The 26,443-nt window shown below is 40.6% G+C and overlaps 1 protein-coding gene across 1 annotated transcript in view; it reads left to right on the top strand.

Moving 5' to 3' along the window:
- Positions 1 to 21,219, top strand: part of tsc22d2 (TSC22 domain family 2) — a 35,002-nt gene extending 13,783 nt beyond the window's left edge. The window contains exons 2-3 of the mRNA XM_061077786.1: positions 18,398 to 18,449; positions 18,809 to 21,219. Coding sequence (XP_060933769.1) covers positions 18,398 to 18,449; positions 18,809 to 19,111 — 355 coding nt within the window. The 3' untranslated portion in view covers positions 19,112 to 21,219. The remainder of the gene's footprint in view (positions 1 to 18,397; positions 18,450 to 18,808) is intronic.
- The last annotated feature ends 5,224 nt before the right edge of the window (positions 21,220 to 26,443 follow it).

Genomic DNA, 26,443 nt, shown 5'->3' with positions numbered 1-26,443 from the left:
CCGCTTACCAGAATGCTCATATCAGTGTGACATATTTTCACTCATCTTTCGCTGGCTTTACATATTTGCCAGTCTTGGGTGATGTGTTGCAGCCTGCCTTTAACATTGCTAAAGCTTTAGTTGTGATCTTATTTGTGTTGAGTCACAAATACCCTAAGCAGACCCCCTCTTCTCTGTCCTACGTGTTGCAACCTCCCATAGGAGAGTGGGCGGAGTAGTGCTGTTAGTGGTGGTTAGCTGCACAGCTGGGACTTGGCCTGACCCATGTATGGCTACAGGCTTGGTCCCATGCAGAGGGCCACGTCCCTGTTGGCCACTTAGCCTCTTCCTCTCTCTCCCACGGCATCTCCTAATCACTGCGTTATGAGAAGCACTCCTCCAACTTGTAGGTCACATTTCATCCCACCGTCCAGTTTCAGACCCCATTTATTTTTACTACATAAAACTAAAGATGTATGATCAAATCTGTTTTGGGATAGTCTGCTCAATTCTTTGTGCATGCAGGAATCTGAAAAACTGCTACACGAAAACCACCTGCAGTTAACAACCCAATTTCTGCAACATGGTTGGACTTTCATCTCATGCTGCCCGACAGAATGACCCATAGACACAGACTATATGGATTAGATATTTCTTGTTTTTTCAAAGATCTGTAAAAGGCAGGAAATGCCATCTGAGAACTTCTGACTGTCTCGGGAACATGCGCAGCTCAAACAGAATCTTCCTGTGGTTGTGTCTGCAGAGAAAGGTTAACACTGGATTTTTGAATATTCCACTGGGCCACTAACTCAGTGGGACTCGGTGTTCCTGACAGCCACTCAGACTATGATAGACGGGTCTGTTCTGTGTGTGTTAGAGGTAATTAAAGGGAAACACTTAATGAGATCAGGGAACAGTCTCCCTCATCTGACATTACCATGTGACTTTACCTCTGACAATTTGCCCAATATGCGACCCATTTTTTTGAGACATTTTTCCAGGACTAGGTGCCGTGTACTGTAGCCAGGACTTTTCTTTGGTTTGTGGGTAGATACCATGCTGTGGTGGCTTGTGGGTGATCGCAAGGTTTGGTTGGACTTCTCGTGACAGATCACTTTCTCAGTTGCCACTTGTCAGCTGACTGAAATGCTGCTGCGAGTTGATTCCTCTCTCACTCTCAATTCCTCTTGAATAATTGATTTCTCTGAGGGTTGAGATTTTTTTCCGACTGCAGTCATTTAGAGTTCATCATTTGTGACAGACATAATTCTCAAATGTTTGCTAGATTTTGTCTCTGTTTAATTTCCGCCGAGAAGATGTCAGGAGATGCTAAGAACTTTTTACTCGCATTGAATATATTTCCCCTGAGACAGCAGCACATGTTACACCAGCCTCAATAAACGCCTGGAGGTTGAACTGGACACAAGAAACACCTTAAAGGCTGATTAACTCTGAAACACTCACGATAGACTCTGAACCACTTCAGACATTAGGGCTACAACCAACCAATACAACACTCTATAGCATAGCACCCTAATTACACATGTAGTTTTTTGGTCCTGAAGTTTAAGACAATCCCCACTTCGGTAAACGTTTCAGAAAATTATATTGCCTTATGTTCGGGCGTACATGTAATTGTTATTCTGCATGTTAGCTCAGGTAAATAGATTCAGGCAACTTATGCACTTGAATGGAGGCAATCATATTTGACCTCACCTTCACATCATTGCGTTTAATCCTCTTTTAGGAATTAAAGACCTATACATTCTAAATATAACTGACAGAAACCCACTTATAGGTGAAGTATTGTCATGTGCACAGTCAGGTTGGACACTAAATGCCTTTTAACTTAACACCTGAGAGAGTTTCCATCACGTGTGCTACCATCACCTGCTTCTCCCCTTAGGCTGTAGGGTCGACTAGGTGAGAAGCTACGATTCTGAACTTGCACACCTACTTAACAACATTCTGCTCTTTACCTTTTCACACACTGGAACTAATTGGACTATAGTCACTTAAACATTAGCCTCCAGCCCTTATGCTGATGGAGGTTGCAATGTGACAGCACTGAAGTTTTGTTTCATAAGGAACTTTAAAAAGACCAACAATCAGCCACTTAACAAGACAGTTGCGGATTTATTTACTTTTGATAAATAATTTTAGCTCTAGATCTGATTACACTTAATGACTTGATCAGTTCCGTCCTCCATCTGACAGAACTGATGTACGTCGGTTTATTCAGTGCAAATGCAGCATGGCTCAGTGTTTTCCAATTCTACGTTAAATCCCTGATGAACACACGTGTGAACATTTAAACGTCGACCATAAATTGTGCCTTAGAATTTTTTTTCCATGTCACGTATCTTGGCTACATCTGCGTTTTTCCTACAGACGGTAACCTCTGATTTACACACTGACCCAGATCTGACTCCAGGTAGAAATGCACACAAAGTTTCAGAGCTCAAAGGGCTGACAAGAAATGTCGGTGCTAGTCGCACACTAACAGTCGATTTTATAGAATTTTTTTCCAATCATGGAAAGCATTTGTGATGAAGTTGTCAGAGTTTTTACAACCAAAACAGTCGTTAGCTAACAAACATGAAGTTTGGTCTTTTTAAGTTTCCTTGATATTGCGATATACTGTGCATTGCTGTTTATTTTGAAATACGAATCACTGTAAAAGAGACTTTTATACTTTGTTGCTTCAATACTTGATGGGGTTTCAAGTAGGATGACAAATCAAGTGTCCTTGTCCTACCCTTCTTACCCTCTTTAGTGTTTACCATTGAATACCTAGACTTTGGCAGCCAGCTATAGTTATATTCTTGTCCTGTCATAGTGATCTAATTTTAAACATGTCTCATAATAACTCAGATAATTAATAAGTAAGATGATAACAGTGTTTCATTTGTTGGCATTTTCGCTTTCTCTCCCTCTCGCCGCATTAGAGGCTCGTCAAATCTTCCATTAAGTTTTAACTGTCCTCCGCAGGCAGTTGGAATTTGGCATAACATCGGTAGATACCGCTTCAGCTGTGTACATTTCTGGTATAAGCATACAGTTCTCTTCCTTTGCACTGGATGCAGATTATAGCGTGTTCACATGTCTTTTGCGAGAAAATACCTTTCATAAACCCCCTCCTAACGTAATGGATTGAATCAAACTCTGAGGGAAACACTGCTCTGACCGATGAGCTGGTCATGCATTTAAATTATTCCTCCCCCATCCCAATAAACCCAGGTATTTTGCCGTGTTCAGAGCACCGAGTTCACAGCTCCTGCTTTTGTTGTTTGTGAGCTCTTTAAACATGCAGTGTCTAAATTCCACCCCAGTGCACCAGGAGCTCAAGACTTAGAATTTTCTAAGTCTTCAGCTCCTGGTTGTGGGTTGGGACAGAGATAAATCTGTCATGGGCTCAGATAAGGAAACTGAGCTGTAAATCACTCCTTACAGCCATCTAGTATAGTAGTGCATTGTTTAACCCACTTTCCAAGTTTCGTACATGAATTCCTTTCTCCTGACTGCTTTTGTTTTCTGGTACCGCAGTGTCTCGTTTATGGTGAAGACGGTTTATGATTCTGTAGACCACCCCTGCGCTTATAGTTAGAGAAGTCGTGGAAAGTTTAACATTTACTGGCAGACAACAGGGCGACTGACATGAACTTGAACCGAGCATGTACTTGTCCGGATGTTACCACTGTTAACTTGGTAAAAACATTTTCACTCTGTATTTAGAGCCCGAGCACTGATCAAAGGTCAGGTGAGGCCCTATTGAAATTGTAAGGATTATTTTGTTATAAAGCTTATTGAACAGTTTAAACATAATAACTTTAATTCAGATAATCAGGACAGAGATTTGCAGACAGGTTAAATTATGTACTTAGTGTAACATTAACACCATATGCTTGCAAATACCCAAATGCTGATAAATATTTTATGTGGCTCGTAATTTTATCTACCCTCAGCCGCTATGTGAAGAAAACTGCCTCTGTCTGAAGTTTACTTTTTACTCTACAAGCTGTCCGGCCAAGTAGATGTAGAGTTGTTGTAAATTCATGAATGTTAATAGCTGGCGGGACATGACAAAGTTAACCTTTGAGGGTCAGTATAAGATCTGTCATAATATCACAAATTGAATTGTGTAATAAGTTATAAGACTACATGAGAGTGCAAGGAGAAGGTGATCTCAACGGAAACTGACAAGAGTTGTAATTTTAATTTTAAAGCTTTTAGCATTTTTGTTTTTTGTAGAGAAAAGACAATGGGCACTAGACAAATGACAAACTGAATTTCCTGTGCTGTTTAGGTGCACTCAAATTATTTAAAGCACCAAACATCCTGTTATATTCTTTTTGGTCTAAAAGTGGTTATTGTCATGTATATAAAATGATATTGAATTAAATATATAGCTTTACGACAAGCAGCAAGAGGTGGTTGTATTTCAACTAGTAAAAGACAATATATGACAGGTTTTACGACTTCGGAACATGCCCCTGTTCTTGCTAAATCATATTATTTCTGAATAGAGCTCGGCCATCTGGATTGTGTCATCACTTCCTTTGACCTCTCAGTGTGGTTCAGGATGTCCCTCTACTTTCTAATTCTCTCTCTCTCTCTCTCTCTCTCGCTCTCTCTCTCTCTCTCTCTCTCTCTCTCTCTCTCTCTCTCTCTCTCTCTCTCTCTCTCTCTCTCTCTCCCCCCCCCCCACACACATACACACGTATATACGTACGTATGCCAGCGTACATGTTTCTTATCCTTTACTCATGTTTCTCCTGTCTCTGTTTCCTCCAACAATAAAATGCAGGAATCCGTCCACTGCTTTCTACCAGGCTTTCCGACCTAGCAGATTACGGGGGTCAAAGCCCGTCAATGATAGGTATGAGCACGGATGTGTTTATGTGTGTGTGTGCGTGGCCTGGACTGGCTAACCCCAAACCCGCAGCCTTATAAACAAGCACACCTTGCAAGACAATGTGTATTAACTTATCCTTTAGCTATTTATGGTGTCCTCCAGCGTCATTTAAAAAAAGAAGCTGTCAGTGACCTATGTCAACAAGGTGAGGCACTCATCAACTCAGTTTGAATCTATTTTTAAACAATGAAAACATCATTCAAGAAGAATGAAGACCATATTTTAGAGTTGGTGAAAGATGACTTGCATTGTTTGCTAATTAAACTCGGATGTCATCGAGTTTCCCCTCTGACCACAGCTGCCTAAGGTCTTTAGACCCGCTGAGCATTGTTATACTCTGAATACTAAATACATCTTTCATGTATTGTTACAAAATAATAATTATACTTTTATTGAGTTATTTTGCTTCATATATTCCTTACCCTCTCTACCCCAAATTTAAAACAATTTCCATTGTTGTTTTCAATTGTAGGTTTTTGCAGAAATGTCTGCTGCCAGATTGTTGCACAAATATATCTTTATTTAACTTCTCTTGCAAATGGTCTCCATTTAAAAAAAAATGTTTTTTAAAGATTAACCATGGAAATTAATTTTAAGCTGCACATTTTGGCAGCTGTGGGTATGTACTGCATGGAGAAAGCATGGGACTGCGGGAAGCATCCAAATGTGTTTTGTGACACTTTGATATCGTGCCGTCTCATGGCTCCGAGTTGTGCCAGTCACGAGGATGCAGTGCTCGGGTTTCTCTTGCCATGAGCAGCACAGTGGCCAGGGAGCATAGCTCTGCACATCTAAGATCTCACTGACATGACAGAGGTTGTGTTTTATGATGTAATGTTATTTGTGATATGGACAATCCAACTTGGATTTATTGACTCTGGGACTTTAATGTTAAAAGTAATCCTTATGTTTTACGAGTTAAGTTAGTACCTGCTAGTAACAGACTTTTCAGAAATGTGGGTCTTCTGTGTGTCTTCTTAAGCGTAGCTAGATTAATTGAACATGTAAATTCAAGCAGCCCTTTATCCACCAAGCAGTCCTCACCATAAGAAGAAACAGAATCACAATACAAGAAGAAAATATTGTACTGAAAACTTGGGGGTTTCCACTTGTCCCCAGCAGATCGTAGGAAAAATGGCCTCACAAAGCTTCAGAAGGCAGACTGTTATTCTAATCGAAACGATGATCTTACTGTGAAATCATGACTAGAGAAAAGGATTGTAAGGGGGCCATTGCATGGAAGTATATAACACTTTGCAGGAACTGGATCAGTTGTACCTAGAACATGTTCAGGCAGGCGAAAGGTGACTACCCCATCAGAATATCAATAGATCAAGCTTTCCTGGAAGACAAAACAGGATATCGAATTTGCTGAGAAAAGAAAGCAAGACTCGGCAAATGGGAAAAGAAGGCTGTCTTGTAGTAATTTCTGAGGAAGAGGAGCAGTTTCTAAACCACTTCTCAGACAGGGAAAAAGGCCAAAATCTTGCTATGGGATAAGAAATACTAGCATTACACAGTGGATGACTTGTTTTCCAGGTTTATTGTATCAAACAGCAGTAAAACATAGTGCCGGGAATATTCAGGTCTCGGGCAAGTTTACCTTCTCTGGACACGCAAATTGACTTACACACCGACTTCACCACTTCGTTCTACAACTCCCTGAAGGAGAGAGTCCTGAATGTACAGTCACCTCATCTCAACCACATTGATGGGGACACAGGATGATTAAGAAGTTTTCCTCTGCATCAAGCTCTTCTTTTTTATAATACATTTTTTCTATGACTACATATACATGTATATTTGTTTTCTCATGATACAGAAGAGACTACATAATTGACGTATCTGTCATTTCCGATGGATAATAAATCATTGTAAAACGTGTGAGTTCCCGTTGAGCAGCATCAGTACTAGGAAATGGGAAGATTAACGCCAGTTGATTTTGATTAAGATTACATGAGTCACACAACCATGTTCTGTTCCCACGTGCTGTCTCATTGGAACTATTTGACTGTCTGCCATGGATGTTTAATTGGCTTTAAAACAACAATCATTAACTCTGGAGTTGAGGTGGCAGCGCACTTATTATATTTGGCTTGTCGAGTCGTGAAAAGATGTCTGAGATTTTCGAGGAAAGAGCTCTGAGGAAACCGTTTGCATAGGGGTCCAGAGACTAGGGGTCGTTTAGGTAAATTAGAGCAATTTCTATTTAGACTTTTGCTATGGCTGCCAAATGTGAGCCCAGTTGGACTGTGTATTGCGTATTCTGATGAAAAGTGATGAACAAATCACAAAGCATATAAGCCTGTATTTGTTCCTGCGACAAGAAATATTTCTCATCTTAATGGATTCTTTGCTCAAAATTTAAATAAATATTTTGCAATGTCACAGATATAAGGGAAATTATGCTGATTTACATTGTGTTACAATTGTTACGTTGTCTCTCTGGTTTATACAGAGGTATAGTATTGTATAGTATAGTTGTATAGTATACAGAATAGCTTGATTTAATTAACAAATTATGACACAGAAACTGACAGTGGAAGTCAGAGTAACCGAGTAACTTTCATGAATGTGGAGTTTGTCTGTTTTGTGTAATTGCACAACAGAAAAACATGAGGCGTGCCGATGACCATATACTTAAAAGCGGAGCAGGTTCTGATGGGATGGGAATGTTTACATAAAAACAACTGTAGCAGTTGAGCAAGTGTGTTTGTCGCCGCGGCCGACTGAAGATTCCGCGCTTCTGTTTGTTCACCATCCAGCTCATGTTTGCCTCGAGGCCCTGTGACTAACAGTGCGTCTTTATTCAAGGGCTTTCAACTAACAGCAGGGAAATCTGAGGGCGCCGCCTCATTCCACCTCCCTTTGTACTGAGCCAACTCTCCTGCAAGGTTGGACTTGTTATAAGCGAAGAGGGGATTGCTCATAAACAGTTTGAGGGCCTAAAGGAGCATTCCTGTTGGATTCCTCTATGATTGCCTCAAAAAGTGTCAAACCTAAGCTGGGCAGTGCACCCCAACACTAATTACCAGTAATATATTGAACTAGTCTCACAGTTTTGCGTGCATCAAAGCACGAATGCCTATTGACATGTGCAACAGGAATCATCTTTACAATAATATCTTAATTGTTGTTTTAATGACGTTTGAGCTGATATTGTCGAGCATGTCACCAATCAAATTCCAAGTTAATATTGAATACAAAAATATTATAAAATTTGTGAACCAACAATGATAAGAGGCAAAATGCAGACATCTTAAAAGACAAATGTCAGAAATTGGCTGCAGTTTAAGACTGTTTGACAACTAACTTGTTTCAGAATCTGCCACTGCAGAGAATATAAAGGATATGAAAAGCTTTGGAAGTCAGCTGACCACAACTCGGCCTAAACCAGCCAACGTACCAACACATACCACACTCAGCCAACTTCACTGGAATATATCGTCAGGACAAGAAAAGCAACAGATGAAATACTGTCACTACTCTCATTTGCAGATGACATGGATGGTTTTAAGCCTTTTAATACTTAAAAATATTTTTTACAATGCAAAATATCCATCTATAAATATCTATTTTTAAATATCTAGATATGATTTTATGTCTATCACACTTTCCTACTTGCCTGATAGTCTTTACAGCCAAATCGTATGTAGTTCTAAGTTCAAAAAGATTAAATGCTGGTAAAATGATTTTAATAAATTTACATACCATGATGAGATTCTCCAAGTTCCTGAACATTAATACTTATTTTTATATAACTAAAAAAAATAGTGCAAAATACACAATAAAGCAGTGTTATATATAGTTGTGCTGTTTTGTTGTATGTGTAACTTCAGTTTCAGTGTGAGAACCCATCCGTTTTGAATTTGTTCTTGTGTAAAAGCTGTTTTTCTTCTTTTTTGTTGCATCACTCTGTGTTGATGTAATTTTTGCACAAATCTGATTTTGACATTCACAGATTTGTTCCTACAACTGCCAATTTTTTGTTCTTCACAGTCATTTAAAATTCCCTGCACGGACTTATTAGTGGTTTACAAGGCCAATACAACCCCGGAATTCTTAATTATTTCTGATAATCATTACACAAGCGCAAACTCTATTGACCTTTATGTGATCCCTTAGCTCGGCTAACATCGCCTCTGAGATTTAATTTATTTCAGCCAAACTAAATAACAGGTTATGGTTTTCATTAGTTAACATTTCAGAAAAGCGATCTGTTGATCCGCTGAATAGATTCATTGTGAGGCTGTGATTGGTCCCAAGTAAAGCAGCAGCAGCTCTTTTACTGCCCTCCATCTCCAGTAATCAACTTTATGATAGCAAACAATAAAGAAAAGACAGATTTATATTCACACTGAGCAAACCTGATCAGCGGCCCCTCGCTCAGCCGTCATTTGATCTAGACCAGGTAGGCACTTTGTGTTTATTACACGGAACCAAACATTTCATTATGAGGCAAGTTGAACGTGGGAAAGATGTAGTTTCACTCCTGAGGTGCTCATACCAGTCAACTCCTAATTGGCTTATTTTATAATTTCTCAGCAATCTGCCTTTATCATTCATAAAAAAATCCAGTATTTTTGTACTATACATTTCGGGGTAGCTAAAGGGTTAGAAAATACAAAAAATGACACGCGAGAGGAAGGTAGATTAAATATCTTATCTTACTTTAAACTTGAAGTTAGATATGTTTTTATTACCTATTGATATTCACGCTTAACTGCAGGCACATAACTTAAACACCACATGTTATTCAACATCTGTTAAAACTTGGATTTTCACCAAATCCTCTTTTTGTCTCGGCATTGACATAATTGGAGTCCCTCATTTCTCCATACAACTGGAAAATACTCACAAAGAAACACTTTGTAATTGCTGACAGGCTTTGGGGCATGTGCTCAGAGGACGTCGCCCAATTCAGTTTCAAAGTCTTTCTTAGAATCACACACAACAATAAGTACATAATTCTGAACAGATTCCAAAGTGGTGGTAAAGGAGGGACGCTCCCTCCAGCATAATCACTAACTGCAGATCCTCGATGGATATGACTTGACATAGTGCAGAGGTCTGATCTCAGACTTGAGCCTTTTTCAGTGCAGGGAGGGATCGATGAATGGAGATCATAATCGTCAAAGACTTTGAACGGCTTATGTAACAGACCTCATGTCTTAAAGAGGGCTCTTTAGGTGGCAGCATTTTCATCCTGTCAACTTTATCTCTGGAAACACTGCGCACACATGCAGCCTTTTCAATGTCGTCTTGCTTCACACTTAGTCAGTGGAAGGCATTCACAACTGGGAGATACCCAATATAACCACAGGCTTCTACTGTTCGGATCAGCAGAGGGTCAATTGGCGTGCACAGCCATGCAGTGAATGATTATAGGAAGAAGTACATTTTGCATTCTGCTTCAATTTGAAGGTATTATGTGTAATAATTCTTAATTAAAATGTCTAAAAATGACTAGACCTATGTTTAATTAGTTGTTTACTTGTGTATTTGCATTATTCAAAATGTATCCAGCAATGTTCAAACCCAGAGAAATCCTTGGTTTTATTCAAGATAACAGGAGGTATCCTTTTGGTTACCTTTTAGTTGCGTCATATCTGCTTTCCCAGTGACTTTCCCAGACAACAACTCTCCCATGATCGGACGCTTCATGATGTTGTCGAGCTAGGTCTTTTGTTTTTGTTTTGAATGAGAGACCCCTAGCGACAGAAGTTACACATTGTATGTTTTATCGGGGTTACAGCTGACGATTGTTCTCAGTCTCTGCTGTGTAACGTCAAGTCCTGAAGCTCAAGTTTCACAAAAAAAATGAGCTGGATGCAGCAGTTAAAAACTAATGGGAGACATGTATCAGGTCCCAGAGTTTTCACAGCATTGCTCCTATTGACATAAGTCTGACCCAGACCGTGTAGCTCAGAGAGGAAGCCCAAATGAAGCTAAGTCCTTGATCCCGTGATAAATGCTTTGCTGAATACAGAGGCTCGTTAACAGCGAGGTGCCAGGATTTTCCCATCAAGGCCTCAGGAGTAAATGTTACTTTTAACACATTTCTGTGGGGTCTCAATCCACGTTTGGCCAAACAAGTAGCACACCGCCAAATCACTGAGGGTAGTGGAGAAACAGTCATGAAATATGATATTGAGACGTGGTGCATTCTTAGGATCTGCTTTCATCCGAGCACCGTATAGGTAGTGATTATTTAAGGCCCCCAGCCCTCACCCTGGGTCCCCTACTGTTTGCCCATGGAGTTCAATGGCCACATTACACTGTGGCTCTTTATTGTTTCTTCGGTAGCTGGGTGGGATGACGCTGCAACCATTAACAAACTTCCCTGACAGGAGTTATTTTAGTTCCGACACAGGTTAAAATAACGAAGTCCCTCGTAACCCAGTAAAATTAAGACTGACTGTTGAAGCTCATCCGCTGTCTGAAGAACCAAGGTCGTCTTTCGACTGTATCAACTCCTCAAGGGCTTCCAAACAAGCATGTGCTCCCTGTCGTCTAATTCATCCACCAAGGCGTCTTTTGAAGGTGTCCATGTCTTAGGGCGAGCTGATTTTCTTTGAGGGAACGTCACGTGGGACATGCACAACAAGGCCATGTTTGTGAACAAGTCTGGGGATTATGTAACAGGCGAGGTACGAGTGGGACAGTTCCTTTGGGCTGTTTACGAGGAAGCTCTGTGGCACCAGACTCACCCACTCATGACTCTGATTTAGTGCTGGAAAAATAAAGCTTCAATCTCCGAACAAGCGGTCCCTGAGCGCCGTCTTATTTTGTTTAGTCTGTATTGTTTCAGCGTGTACCTCCCCTTACAAAAGACGTCCCGACAACAGAGCATCCAATAAATACTCGACGTTCAGAGACTCGTATTAACTGACTCCCAGCATCCTGCGATTGTCGGTATTGTTTGAACAGTTTCAGCCCAGAAGCAGTTTGTCAAGATTCTTTCCTTTTGTGACAAATCTAGTCCAAAATGCAAATTTCAAGTATGCATCACCAAAGATAGATTTGTGGTTGTTTGGATCGTGACAAGCAATAATGCAATCCAACAATTCAAATAATTATTGTTAACACACTGCAATAATATTCACCTTGACTTGTGTGCTCAGTTTTAAGTTACAATCAGCAACATAATGGAATGTTTTCTTGTGGTATTAGGTAATGATACTACTGTATTGTTAGTTACAGCCTTAGAGATGTCTAAATAATTTTCTTTCGATAAAGTGTCTCAAGTTTTCCTGGACAGAGACATAGTTGATCTAAAAATTAAAACACTAAAACCTTATTTACAGTGGAGGTTTCCATGGAAAACTGGATGTGGCCGCTGCAATGATATAATTTGTCTAACTAGATAGGTAAACATGTCTCACTCACAGGTCTCCTGTTGAGAAGTCCCCCTTTAAAGATACTGCTCTCTTTGTTCTCAGAGAGCGGGATCATTAGTGACGAGCAAAGTGTTGAGAGGCGGCTTGAGAAGCTTGGTTGGTTGCGGATTCATGTAGTTAATTTTTCCTTTCCAATCTTTTCACTAAGTTATGTCAAAAAGCCAATTCCAGTTCTCGGAAACATTACATTTCCGGGGTTTTCCGTTGCTTTCTGGAGGCCTATGCTCAGTGGGGACAGGGGAGGGAGGGCTGTTTCAATTGTGTATTGTGAAATAAGCATTCTGATGTAATTTTTGGCGTTGGTTAACATTGGTAAAAACTATTTATTGTTCGACAGGTTTTTTTCTCCCTGGTTTATTTCTGCTGCGAAGCCACCAGGTGATACAAAATACTCTTTTTCCTTCTTCTTAAAAAATATCCTCTTTGGCTGCAGGACCATATCAGGACAAACATGGTTATATGTTCTATATATTCTTCCTCTGTGTAGCATTGGACAACCCTTAGCATTATTTTAAATTTATTTGGTTTAAGTGCAACATAAAAGTCATTTAAGTCTTATCATGAAATTGTCTCTTTCAATGTTTACTTCTAGCACTAGTGACTGTATTTAAAGTTTCCCTTGGAGGGATTTTTTTGCCTGATGAATGGCACTAATTGGATAATTTGTATACATACATTTTTATATTTTCTCATTTTGCCACGTGCTGTCATGTAATTAGCTGATTTCTGCCATAACAAAGAGTTAATTGTGATCATTGAAGAAAGACCTCTGTCTGAATTTGCTCTTCTGAGTGTTCTGCCGACCTCTTCTGGTGCAGCAGCTGAACTGCATCTACAAACAGTGAGAGCTGCACTAAAGCCGTTTGAAAGAGGACAACAGTGAGTCGTCAGTGAGTAAGCGCACTTCCTCTGTTGTTACAGCCCACCCTCCACCTATTGTTTTGAAATGCACTCACAGAGGAGGAGGGTGGTTATCACTGAGGTCTAATTTATCCAGCTGCCTCCCCCCACGGTGAGTGTTTGCTTGCTCTGGGTTGGGGACGTGTGCCACATTGGATTTCTGGCACCGCGAAACATCATGTGACAAACACAAGGGGGATGAGAGCACACTTTGCTCCTGCACGTGTCTCGTATGAAACGGGTCCACTGGAAATGTCAGGATCAATAATGTGTGCTGATCAGAAACAGAAAAAGCAGGTACTGATGTTGTGGCTGATCAGTGTTGCGGTGCGTGAGCAGGTCGCAGCTCCGTGTTAAACAGGACACATGCTGATGATGGAAACAACCGGAGCTGGTATCAAACCAAACACTTTGAGGTTGCAGGTCTGTTTTGATAACCAGTCCACTCGGAGCAGCTTGACTGCGTGCTGGCCCAGCGTGATGGTGGCTCTGACACAGATGTCTGGGTCAGGAGGCGCTGGCCTCTAAGTTGGAGGTGTCCCGATCTGGAATGTGCTGCCTTGTGGTCCTGCAGACTTTGTTATGGGGGGTCGTGCTGCTGCAGTCTGCGGGGAAGGCCCATGTTGAGGTTAACGCAGCGAGAGGCCCTTATATAAACCTCCACATGTCTTCCTCTTTGAATAAAATGTACAGTTTGCTTTGTTTTGCTTGGACGGTGAATGGCAACAAACGAGTCCACTTACTTTCCCTCTAGCATCTCTTCTATTTCCTTCAGGCCCGTTCTGGCAGTCACTCGACAACACTGATTTAATGTAACCTGCACGACCCTTGTTTTTGTTTTTATTATTGATAAAAAAACTTTACAGCCTCAGCTTGTAAACATTCCTCTCTGTTTTTTGTCCCAGATGTGTAAATGCTCTGTTCAAAAAGGGAGGAATGGCCACACCTCTTGTTGTGTATCAGCCCTCGCATCACACGTCCGAGCAAGACCCTTGTTGTGGAATGCAACTCATTTACCATACAGTCGACGCGTCAGTGAGGATCTGTCATGCTGTTCATTATCTCCAAATTGCAGTTCGATTTGTAATAATATATCTTTGATCTCGCTCTGCAGTGTGACAGGATTGCCGATGAGGGGAGAAAAGGAGGTGGAATTTTTTCCAAAGTCTTACTTTGCCTCACGTGTTTCGCTGTTGGTGTTGCCACAGGAAAGAAAGCGGAAGACTGAGGAAATGTGGAACACTGCTTTACCAATCTGATTACTTACTTGCAAAGCACATGAATTCACCCAGGGGGATTTAGTGTGACATGCAATGACGTTTCAGTACACGGATTTTAGTCAATTTGACCAATGAAAACATCACAGTATTCTCATTTTTCTTTGGGTATGTGTCAATAACCTACAGTTCCTGAGGGAAAACGAGTGCCTCATTCACCTTGTCACCCTTCACCAGTCGATTTCACATTTCCCTCAACACCTCTGCTGTTGAATAATCAAATTAAAAAGAAGACTGAAGCTGTTTTCAAACATGAACTCCAGATACTGTGTGAAACCCATATGGTGTGGCCGTGATCTGAACTTTGCCTCTCACATATGAAGAACGCAGCAGGAGCTTTTCCGGGTCAGACGCGTTTGCAACAACAAGGAAATGTCCAGAGCTGAGTGACGCCTAAATAGAGCAGGCAGGAGGCCGTACATAACATATACATTCTGCTGTTTGGGTTTACAGCACATCAACACTTCCACATGCACCTCTGTCTGTAATATCCTGCTGTCATCTCACATGGGCACACTGACATTCTCCAGAGTTCTTACTGAGGGGCTGACGGGAAGAGAAATTGGAGAAAGTCAGGAGCAACTGACTAGATGTTCTCTGGATAATTTCTGGAGGAATTTTCCGGAGTTGGGTGCACGTCTGAAAGCAGCTTGACAGGTTCACATGTGGAGAGACATTATGCAAATGTTGCGGGGATCCACTTTGAAACAATGAACAAAGCCAACACCTATAGTTTTACATTTTTGTGCCGGCAGAAAAGAACAAGAGCATCAAGACCTCATTGTTTGTCCGTACATCAGCGAAAGAAAAACAAAAGCACTACGTCCTCTTCAGATTACGGCTTAATCAGTGGTGGGAAGTAACGAAGTAGAAATACTTTGTTTCTGTACTTAAGTAGATTTTTCACATATCTGTACTTTACTTGAGTATTTATTTTTGGACGACTTTTTACTTTTACTTGTTACAGTTGAACAAAAATATGTGTACTTTCTACTTCTTACATTCTCAAACTGGCTCATTACTTGAGCAGCAGAGGTTGACGCAGCACGCCTCCACGCACCTCTCTCTCTCTCTCTGTCTCTCTCTCTCTCTCTCTCTCTGTCTCTCTCTCTCTCTCATCTAGGGTTCAAAATTTGTAAAATTATACATTACATACAATATATACATATTGTTGTTATAATTTTTCAGTCAGTTGAGATAAATCTTGAGGAGAAACATTTTGGATTGTTTTGTGTCTGTATAGGCCTACTATAAAAAGCACTTTGCATTTTTAATTTTGGTACTTGTACTTTTACTTTTGATACTTAAGTACATTTCAACACCAGATACTTTTGATACTTAAGTACTTTTAATATGAGCTACTTTAAGACTTTTACTCAAGTCCTTTTCTGACGGGTGACTTTCACTTTTACCGAAGTCACTTTCAGGTAAGATATCTGTACTTTTACTCAAGTATGGCTTTCAAGTACTTTATACACCACTGGCACTACGTCCTCTTCAGATTACAGCTTAATCAGTGGAATAAATCGTCCTGTGCCTCTGGAGCGATTCAGATGTTGGCACAGTGGCTGCAGAGAGTAGTGGAACTTGTTCAGGAGTGAATGACGTGCAGGGAGGAGGAGAAGGAGGGAGATCAGGCTCAACTCCGCCTCCTTGTTTGCCAACCATGTGACCTAGCGGCCTTTTAAGACTCAACTCAGCTGTGAAGTCAAACAGGAGGCGCTGCCGTCGCAACACACAGGGAAACTCGGCGTGAATCTGTTTTTGAGTTCGGAGAGGCTTCTGAGAACCGGTCCTGCCATGCGCTGCAGAATGAGCTACAGTCTGCCCTGCTCGCCCGGAGCATCGCCCACCTACTCCGGGCGTTTGATGACGTACAGAGCCAGATGCGCCAGGTACAGAACTTTCTCTTGAGAAGTTTCACTTTGGGATGAGTGGACCTGCATGTGGTCGGGTGTGTTTTTTAAGAGTCTGTGGGTTTGATGCCGCTCCGCCTCTTGCACACTCTCGTATTAACTCAACGCTGTGGATGTGAAGTTGCCATTTGTCCTTTTTGAGTGTTTTTAAGAGCTTTCCAATCGGCTGGGTGACCCATTGTCCTCTCTGTGTGGTCCCACTAGTGGCATCATGTGGGGTTTGTGTTTGTATGTCATCACCCCCCCACCCCGGTTTGACCACCCACCACCACCACGACGTGTTGCCTACGTGCGCCCCGGGATGAGGCTGTGAAGTCCTGGATAGATCCACATGATCCTGTGGGGGTTTAAATCAACAATGTTTTTAATGCATTTATAGCTTATTTTTTAAGGTATTTACACGGATCCACAATGAGTTAAAGTGCCGATAAACTTCATATTTACGCACACGGAATAAAGTTGACGCTTTGACGTGCACCATGTGGCCTGAGGCTGGGTCCAAACATGACACTAGAGCCTCTGGACTTCATGGTCCTTCTCCTGGAGGTCAGAGCTCCTTCTAGCGGCACCAACACGACTCGGTCCTCGCTTTTTCTTTCTTTTTTTTTTTTTTGGTGTCTGCATCATCCACATCCGAGCTGGGCGGTGATTGTGCGCGCAGGAGAGAGAAGCTTGTCTTTTTTTCCAGGAGAATAAGATAGAAAAGCTCCGGTTTGGTGTTTTTTATATATTTGTTTGTAAAGTCTCAACATTTGCTGGCGTCGTGTTGTGTGTGAGGATCTGGATCGAGGCTCAGTAAGTGAATCGTCCTTTTGTGGGTTCAACCGAGATGCGTTTGTTTTCCTCTCTTTCTTCCCGCGGAGGAGAAACGAGGTCGCAAAACAAGATGTTGCGCTGCTCTGAAGTGGGTTTTGAAAAACAGTTTAAAACCAGCTGGATTCAGAAAGAAGTAACCCCCCCCCCACCTCTCCCCAGAATATGATTGAATGTGTTTTTAACGGAGGCGATGAGGGGCAGCTGATCGTGTAAACCGATCCCAGCCGCGCCCGGATCCCAGCTCCTGCAGGAGGGAAGTCTTCCTCCTTCCGTGACCTGTGGTCTTCCTTCTCTGCAGCACCGTACTGTGGAGGCAGAACTGATGATGACCACGACCTGCTGACATGTTGGAATTTAAACAATGTCCAGAAGCTTTGCTATCCCCGCCCCTGCTGCTTCTACACTAGTACATGACACAGCCTTGACTATATTCTTATTGACACTTGGACACATTTTCTGTTGAAAGATGTCATGTGAAGTTTGATGCTGACTCACTGAATGGATATATATATACATTTGGAAGGTTATAAAATACAATAAGAAAAGACATTTAAAGAGAAATCTCAGATTGAGATTATAAGTGAAGAAATGGCAGTGGGGTTTGTGGTGGAACCTCTTTAGTGTGATGTCACTTGTACCTCCAGTATTTTGACATCAGAGTTTATCTGTGTATGTAATGTACACAATGTTGTAATGGAGAGAAGTATGGACCTGTGCTGGGAGTCGTGTTCAGCATAGACCATTTCCCCTCCCACCTCTAATGGAATGGGAAATGACATGTATGGTGATTTACCCCAGTCTGCCTCGGTGCCATGTCTGTAATATCCCACTTTGCCTTTAACAACATCAAACACGGGCCCTCTGCAGGATTTGAAAGTGTTCCTTTGTGACACTTTCTCTCAAGATCACTAAAAATAGATTGTTTTTATTTCTGGTGTGTGTCTGTTGGAAAAGCATTTTATTCCAAATCAGTTCATCTCATTCCCTGGTAATGTTTTTTCCTGAAAAAAAAATCAGGGATAGTTCAATGTTCTTTTTGAAGAATAAAAATTCATGAGGTTGTGTTTGTCACTTAAAGGAGCAGATTTGACAATTTGTGAATACGACCGAGCTGATTTCAGTCCGTAGCACGTGGTAGACATGAGACTGATGTCCTGAAGTAACGTTTTACTCTCTCTCTCTCTCTCTCCACAGTGCATCCGGTGCCAGCGTCGTCGCCATCGATAACAAGATTGAGCAGGCAATGGTGAGTTTTCCACTCGTTACAGTTACAGCAAACATGGTCAGCTGACCCGCGTTCTCTGCAAGCCTGTACAATGACTCGTTTCATAACTGTTTAAGTGACACAACTGACTCAACCACGCTGACACAACCGCTGCACCCTGATTGACAGCTGGCCTCTTTAAAATGCAGCTGTTGAAATCCTCACGGCCGTGACGCATCGGTGCTAAAGATGTCTCCAAAAAAACACCACCAATTATCGCTTTGAGCTCTGAGGCAACATTTTTCCCTTTCCTCCCTTAGAAGATGGAATCTGCTGTCGTGTGAATGTAGAGTGTCCTTTTGTGTGGTAATTTAAGTTTCCATTGTCGTGTCTTCTCTCAGGACTTGGTGAAGAGCCACCTGATGTACGCTGTTCGCGAGGAGGTGGAGGTGTTGAAGGAGCAGATCAAGGAGCTGTACGATAGGAACTCGGTGCTGGAGCGCGAGAACGCCGTGCTCAAGTCGCTGGCCAACTCGGATCAGCTCAGCCAGCTGTCCGGTCCGCTCACCCAGGGCAGCAACACGCCGCCGCTGCTGCTGCAGCAGCAACACGCGCTCGTCACAAACAACAACAACAACAACCCCTTGGTTCATCACGAGGGGAGCCCGAGCGTCCCTCATCAGCCCAACATCACCTCGGCGTGATCCCCCTTCCCCCAGAACACAAGCTTAAAAAACCCACACCTCCCACGGACAGGAGCGGAAGATTCTGTTAGAAAAAGACAACAACTGCTACCGTCCCGTTAGCTCCATAAAGCAAAAGGCTCTGCTCTGCGCTCAGTTTGTCCTCATTTGAGGAAAAATCAACAGCGACATGTTTGTTTGTCACCTAGAGCCATGCTTCGATGTGTGCACGCTGCCGTCACCAGGCCTTCATGTTGTTAAGACATTTACCACCAATTGAAAAGTCTTATTCTGGCCCTGTGCTTGGCTGCAGAGAAGCGGGGAAAGAAGGAAAGGGGTTAGAGGAGCCAGTTTAAACCGTTAAAAAGCATGCTGATCTTGTGCAGGGGACTTGGGGAGGGGTCAAAGGGCACAGAGGGCCCGATCTATTCGGGTTACAAGTGATGGAAGTGGACGATGCCCCTTGCAAGGGTCCTGTAAAAACATCCAGCCCAGCATCTCTACCCCACATCACTCCAGGGCTGGAAGACGGCAGAGAGGTGGGAGGGATTCGTCCTCCCTGAGCGGAGGAGGACGCCAGGGGGCCGGCGCGTGTGGAGCGCCCCCAGCTTGTCATATGCTGCAACAAACGCTTATGTTGTTTTCTCAGAGCCACCATACTTTTGACATGAATCGTGATACTTTTTAATTAGTTCAGTTTTAGTATTTGCATTTATTTATTTCAGGGCTGCTATTTTCATAATGTAAATGAACAATGTCATCAAGATACTTATTAAAAAGCAAAAAGAAACCTCTCTCTTTGGTCTTTTTGGTATTTTAGAATCTGTCAGGTATTAAAATTGGTTGTCTCTCGCAGTAGATCTCAGTAAGTAGGCAATAAGTTCCATGATAGACACGTTTCTTCTCACGAGATAGTGCTAACACTAAGGCTGAGCTTGCATTAGGTGAAATCCAGGTTGAATGTATATTTTGTAAAGTGTAAAGTATTAAGAGCGAGGAGGAGGAGGGTTTGTACAGGAGAACACCAGTTGTTAAGATATGAATTATGTGATGGGCTGTTTCGATAAAGAAACTAATAATTTACTTTTCTTTTTAGACTTTCTTTGTCAAAATGAAAAATTATGAATATGTGGTTGTGTTAAGGGGGATGAAAAGCTGTGAAAATTGTTCGACCTACTTTATAACCAAAGACGCAAAGCTGTGTATGTTATTTTTTGTTTTTTTTTCCTCCCCATTTATAAATGCACATTTAGTTTTTGTATTTTTCTTCCTATACTTTCTCTCCATCCCTATACTTTGTTGCTGTTTTGCATGTTCTGCATGATCTATAATCAGACCACTTTCTTACCTCATGTTTTTATCCAGCACTCTTTATTTTCCTGTCAAGTTGTCAGTCTGTGAATGATCGTCGGAGGGTTTGTGAAAGAGAACAATGGGCAGAGAGGGTGGAGTAAGTTTTCGATGGTAAGAATATATATATATATTATAAAGAATGGAAAAGGTGTTTGTTTGGGATGGATGGAAGGTCCTTGTGCACAAAACATTAGGCAGAAAAAGAGCCATCTTTTGTTTTCATATGCCAAGAAAGGGTTTTGTTACAAAGCAAATTTTAATGTATTTAATGAATGCGTTTCGATTTTTAATGTACCAACACTTTGCTTACCATGGAAAAAGACAAATGTCCCGCGAAACAAAACAAAGGAAACTATTAAACCTTTTTCACACTTTAAAGCTGGAACCCAGTAGATTGTGTATGAGCATATTATGGGATGTCCTGTCTGTGCTTCCACGTCTTTGTGCCTCCTTTGCCGTCGCCTGCTGTCGTCAGGCGATCAGGTTTCTTTCTCTGTGGCTTAGAACCAAACCAAAACGCTTGGTAATTGTACAATCAGTCATCTTTCTACTCGATTGACTCTTGATTTGATTTTTTTTTTTTTTTTTTGTGAAATGGGCTTATTTCTTTTAATTTCCTGTATTTCTTTTGTTTTGAAGGAGATGCCGTGTACATGCCAAGTGTACTGTATGAACGTGATCACTGAGCCTTGGAGAAAATATCTTAACGATGCCCTTGAAATGTGCTGTTCAGATGATTTTAGTTTTCAGTCAAATAAATTACTGTTTTATTAAGAGACTGTCTTCATGAGTCTTCGTTTTCTCTCCTTCCTTTTTGTGACTAATGGCAGAATTATAAACACGGATCTATGATATAAATCATTTCATCACAGATCATTTCTGAATCTGGATATTGTTCTTTAACAGAGTGAACAAAGACGTGTGAAAGAATCAATAGTTACATATACAAACATTCAGAGCAAACCAGATTGTACTAATTGATTCCAAGACATGAAAGGGATCAATCATATGAAATTCAGCCATTGTTCATTTAGTTATAATATATAATTATACATAGTGTTAAATAAAGATACAATGTATACATTTATTCCAATTCAACAATAACCCATCTTCAGTCTTACATTTTGAACGTCTGTTACAACAATTAGGTTTATTATATTTTTTATATATCCGAGGCAACGTGATACAGAGACAAACAACCATTCACGCTTAGTTGCACAACTAGGAGATCTTCAGAGTGGACAATTAACTTAAGAGAAAATGCAAACTTCACACAGAGAGACTGTGGCAACACTGGGGATCAAACCTGGGACCACTGTCAACCGTGCCACTGTATCATAACAGCCCACAGTCTCAGTTATCTACATTTAGAACTCCTTAAAACGACAGGATGCTCTGATTGTTTGTTGTTGATGACCTTATGGTTCCAGGCCGAAGTGAAAACAGTCGGCGTGGTCACTTTGGGGCAGTTACATGAAACTGTGACCTCTGCAGGAAAGACGACACCTGCATGGACTGCTGTGCATGTGTGACTCTCCTCACTGTCATAAATTAACACTTTATTGCTGCTCCAGAAACACAGTTATTTTCAAAGCAGCGCTGACGTGAACATTGAGGCCAGGTCACTCAGTTACTTAATAGCTCAGTGGTTTATATTGAAGTCACAAGTGAGCTCTTTATATATCAGACTTGAATAGGCCACTTTTTATGGACCTGCTCTTTATAATAAGCCCCACATGTTGTTTATGAAACACTCCGGCGCTTCTTCGTGCCCAAATGGGACATTTCAGGACATTGCGTCCTCCGTGTCCCCGACTGTACAATGTTTCTGTTCTTTTGTTTCTCAGGTGCTGATAGAAGCAGTGTTGTGTTTGGCAAAGACCCACACATTTTTGTCATGCACTGTATCAAGCTTTGCAGAGAAAGAAGGTATGCAAACCATAGCAACTCCCCTATATGTCTGCATGAGGTTATAGTCTTCGGTCTCACCACAGATATCCTGCTTTCACGACAGTCATCTATACGTGACTGTCTGCAGCTAATAAAGGTTAAATCAGGATTCCTGTTTCCCGATATGTAAAGTTTTACTTTACTGAATGAATGAAGCAGCAGAGATGTGTATTTATACATTTCACAAGAATAAACATGTTAATAATCTTTGTTCAAGGACTACATATTTCGTTGTACTTATGTTTTCTTTTTATTTAGTTGTTCATAAAATAGTATATGGGTAAACTGTTAAATATCAAGGATCAAATACATTTATTCATCATAAGGGTTTTACAAGGACATGTTAGGAATGATATATATCAGCTGATATATCTGTATTGATGTATTCTCTAATATTGGTATCTCATTTTAGTAATCTTTTTTCTAAATACCTCAACATTTTATTTTCAGCTTGGAATGTCAAAAAATGAAATTATTGCTGCTCTTGTACAGAGATAATATCTAAATATCTTGTGCATATATTCAAATGAAAACCTGTCAGGACATTGGGTCTGAGTAGGTATCAGCATCTACCCCAAAAAATCCAAATCGGTGGGACTCCAATCTTAAATCATCTCTATTTGTGACCAGAATTAAATGCATCAACACAACATGACCTTATTGATTTCCACCTTTGGTCCCTTTGAATCCCAGCGGCCTGTTGACACAAAGTGCCACAGGCTGATAAGAACAACGGCTCTGTTCCAAAACAGTGAGCCTGCCAAGAGATGAAGGGGATATCAGGAAATGTAATTACTGTCTTTCCCTAGAAAAGCTTCTATCTTTATAATCTAGATCACTTGTGTAAAACTAATTAAAACTTACTCCTATTACCATGGAAATAACAAAATACTAGAGTGTTGAACTTGATCCATTCACATAGAACACATGAGAATAAATTGAGGTGAAGGGGTCTCTGTTAGCCCCTTAACAGACATCCATCATCAGTAATGTGATGTCCCTTTCATTTGCACTGTGCTGGAGAAAACAGCCGTTTCCTCAGAGCGCTGGTTTCTTTGTTTACAGGTAACGCCATGTGAAATCCAATTTCGCCTCTTTGAACTCTTACAAAGTTATATGTAACCTGATCGACTCTCATTCAAGTCCGAAGAAAACTTAGAATTGTTTATTTTCACTTGAGAATCTGGGTTGATTATTTTTGTTTTGGCTCAGATACTTAATCAAATTATTTTTTTATCATGTCAGACGTCTTGTTAGAAAATGTTCTCTACCGCTCGACCATGACGCTTTGTGACACTACTTCCGAATGACATGAATCAATCCTTTTGGCTAAATCATGTTTCCTCTGAGTATTTTTACACCACACTGCAGAAAGACTTTTTTTGGATTTATGTGCCTTTTCTCACTCTTTCATCCAGCATTCAGTTACAACAGAAAAAAATTGAATACCAAGGAACCCTGTTGCAAATTTAAAAACTGGATCAACCGGACTTTGCATCACTGTGACAAATCCTCTTAATCACCTACTTTGCATTCATCATGTGTGTTTATGCTGCAGCAGGTTACAGCTCTGAGTCACCGTGGCCTCTACACAGCTGTGGTAAGGCTGGGGTGTGTCACTACGTCACTGTGTACAGCTCCAGTACATGCAAATCCACGGATGACGGACAGGAGCTGAACTCGACTCTTCCTGTTCTCACATCTTGATCATCAGCTTGTGCCGACGTGTCCTGACTCCTTATCATACGTGTCAGGAGTCAGGAAACACATTGTGAAACACTCTCAGCAGAACAGTTGATCGAGTGAATCATGCAATGATGGAAAGATTTTTTCAAACACTGTACTTTCCACTTAATAATACCTATAATTCTACTCCACCATATTTTCGAGGTAAATTGTAAGTATGACACTCCAAATCTTTGATTATATGTAACATGAAAAATAATGAAAACATGACGCTCATATTCGAATAGACATTTAATTGCTAAAAAACTCAATTTAGGAAGTGTTCCAGTTTTTTTTGTGTCATATGTAATTACGATGAAAAGTGGGTCAGTTAAGCAACTAGCGCAATAATAAGATTTAAATGAAGCAAAGTAAAAACTCAAATACAATACTATAAACTATATACATTCCAGGATACAAGTGTATTGACAACTTTAAAAATGTATAGGAATTTGTGTGATAAGTTATTACCCCTTTTCCAACCTTTATCTTTATGACGAAGAATGTGCAATAAACCTAAATCAAACAGCCGTTTAAAAAGTCTATACATAGCAAAACATTTATCCAAATATCATAATAGAAAATACAAGTATGAAGGGGGGGATTCTACATAATCACTTTAACAATGTGATGTTGCAGATTTCACTTGTAAGTAAAAGGACATAATCTCTCAGGCCTATTTCCTCCATATCACCAAAGAAGAGTAAGAAAATAAGATCAGATTCCCTCGTTCTCTTAGCTTGTGATATATTGTGCAATCTACTTGTCACAGCGTCACCACAGCACCAACGGATCTCAAGTGTCAAGTGTCTCACAGCTCAGGGGAAGGAAGTGTTTTGTAATCCCAGTGGAGGCCACATTGTTCTTGAATGTGTTTGAACCTATTATGCAAAGACAATTACTCACCAGTCAGTCCTCCACAGTCACGCCTGCTTGGGACTGAGGATGTCACTGGCTGTGGACTGACTCACCACCGCCACCAGGAACTGATCCAAGCTGCCTTGTGCTCATGGAGTTAACACAAAGATCAACACAGTGGCGCCATCATGTGGCTGTGATGTGACAGTGACATGAAGGCTCATAAAAAAACGAAATAGCTGTGTTTTGAGTAGGATGTACGACTGTACTTGAGTTTTCTCAATTTTCGTGCTACTTTTTTACTTCTTATTCACTATATTTAAAAAAAACATGTTGAATTTTGTACCTTTCACTCAGCTCGGTTTGGCCTAGTGGGTAGAGTGGTCGTTCTTAAACACGAGATTCACAATCTTTCTTATCTTCGTGCCGGCAATATACTGAACTCTTAAAATTGGCAGGATTTCAATCACCTATTAATTGCAAAATATATATCACTATGTACATTTAAATTAATTAAACATAAAAAAAGAAAAATTCAATTCAATTCAATTAAATGAATAAAAAGAAAAAAAAAATAAACAACAGTCCCCCTGTGAAACCACATTTAAATTTACTTGATTTGGATTTTCATTTGGAACTGCACCAAATAACAAAAACTCATAAATATCAGTCCCCTGAACATGTCAGATTTGTTCCCATCAAGATCAATGAATTATTCTCTGAGAAATTAACAAATATGAGGAGTAAAACAAATCTTGGATCCATCCCCTGATATGGATCCGCAACAAAATTAAATATGTTTTTTATTCTGACCCTGGTATTTGCTTGTAAGATAGAAACAAACAACAAACAAACCCTAACCCAAATTACCTCCTCAGCTGAGGAAATGTAATATGTATTATTATTGCTTGGACCGTTGAGGACAATTTGTTGAAACCTCTTCCAAACCATCTTTTCTCTTACTTTTTAAACAATTTTAGACGTATGTTCTGAATACTTCAGTGAATGAAATATTAAAAGTTTTCTGGTTAAAATAATCAAATATAAAATAATCAAATAACAAGAATCAGAGAGGAGCTGAAAATATAGATATTTTTAAAACATAGAAACGTTGAAATCCATCTAATAAGCATTATTTATAAACAAAATGTTAATGTGTTTTGAAAGTTAACTTTCTTTTATTGATGTTGTTTCTATCATGGATTTCTTTAGTCTGCATAAATCCCTAAATCTCAAGCACCAGAGATCAACCAGGGGTCAGAGTCACAGCTACCACACCAGATTGTAACAGCAGGTGGAAGCACTGACCAAAAGAACTGTGTTTTAGTTTTTGATTCCTCAGGTTTTAACAGTTCATTGCACTTATCACATGTGTGTGATGAATAAACACACCACTCACAGATAAGCAAACAGCAGAGAAGTTTATTACCGTGGCTTTATTTCACAGTAAAAGCCTGGATGTTATAA

Source organism: Limanda limanda, chromosome 9 (genome assembly GCF_963576545.1).
Source record: "Limanda limanda chromosome 9, fLimLim1.1, whole genome shotgun sequence".
In the NCBI taxonomy this organism is placed as follows: Eukaryota; Metazoa; Chordata; class Actinopteri; order Pleuronectiformes; family Pleuronectidae; genus Limanda; species Limanda limanda.
The sequence above is the reverse complement of the archived record's forward strand: the minus strand, read 5'-3'. Positions and strand labels throughout refer to the sequence as shown.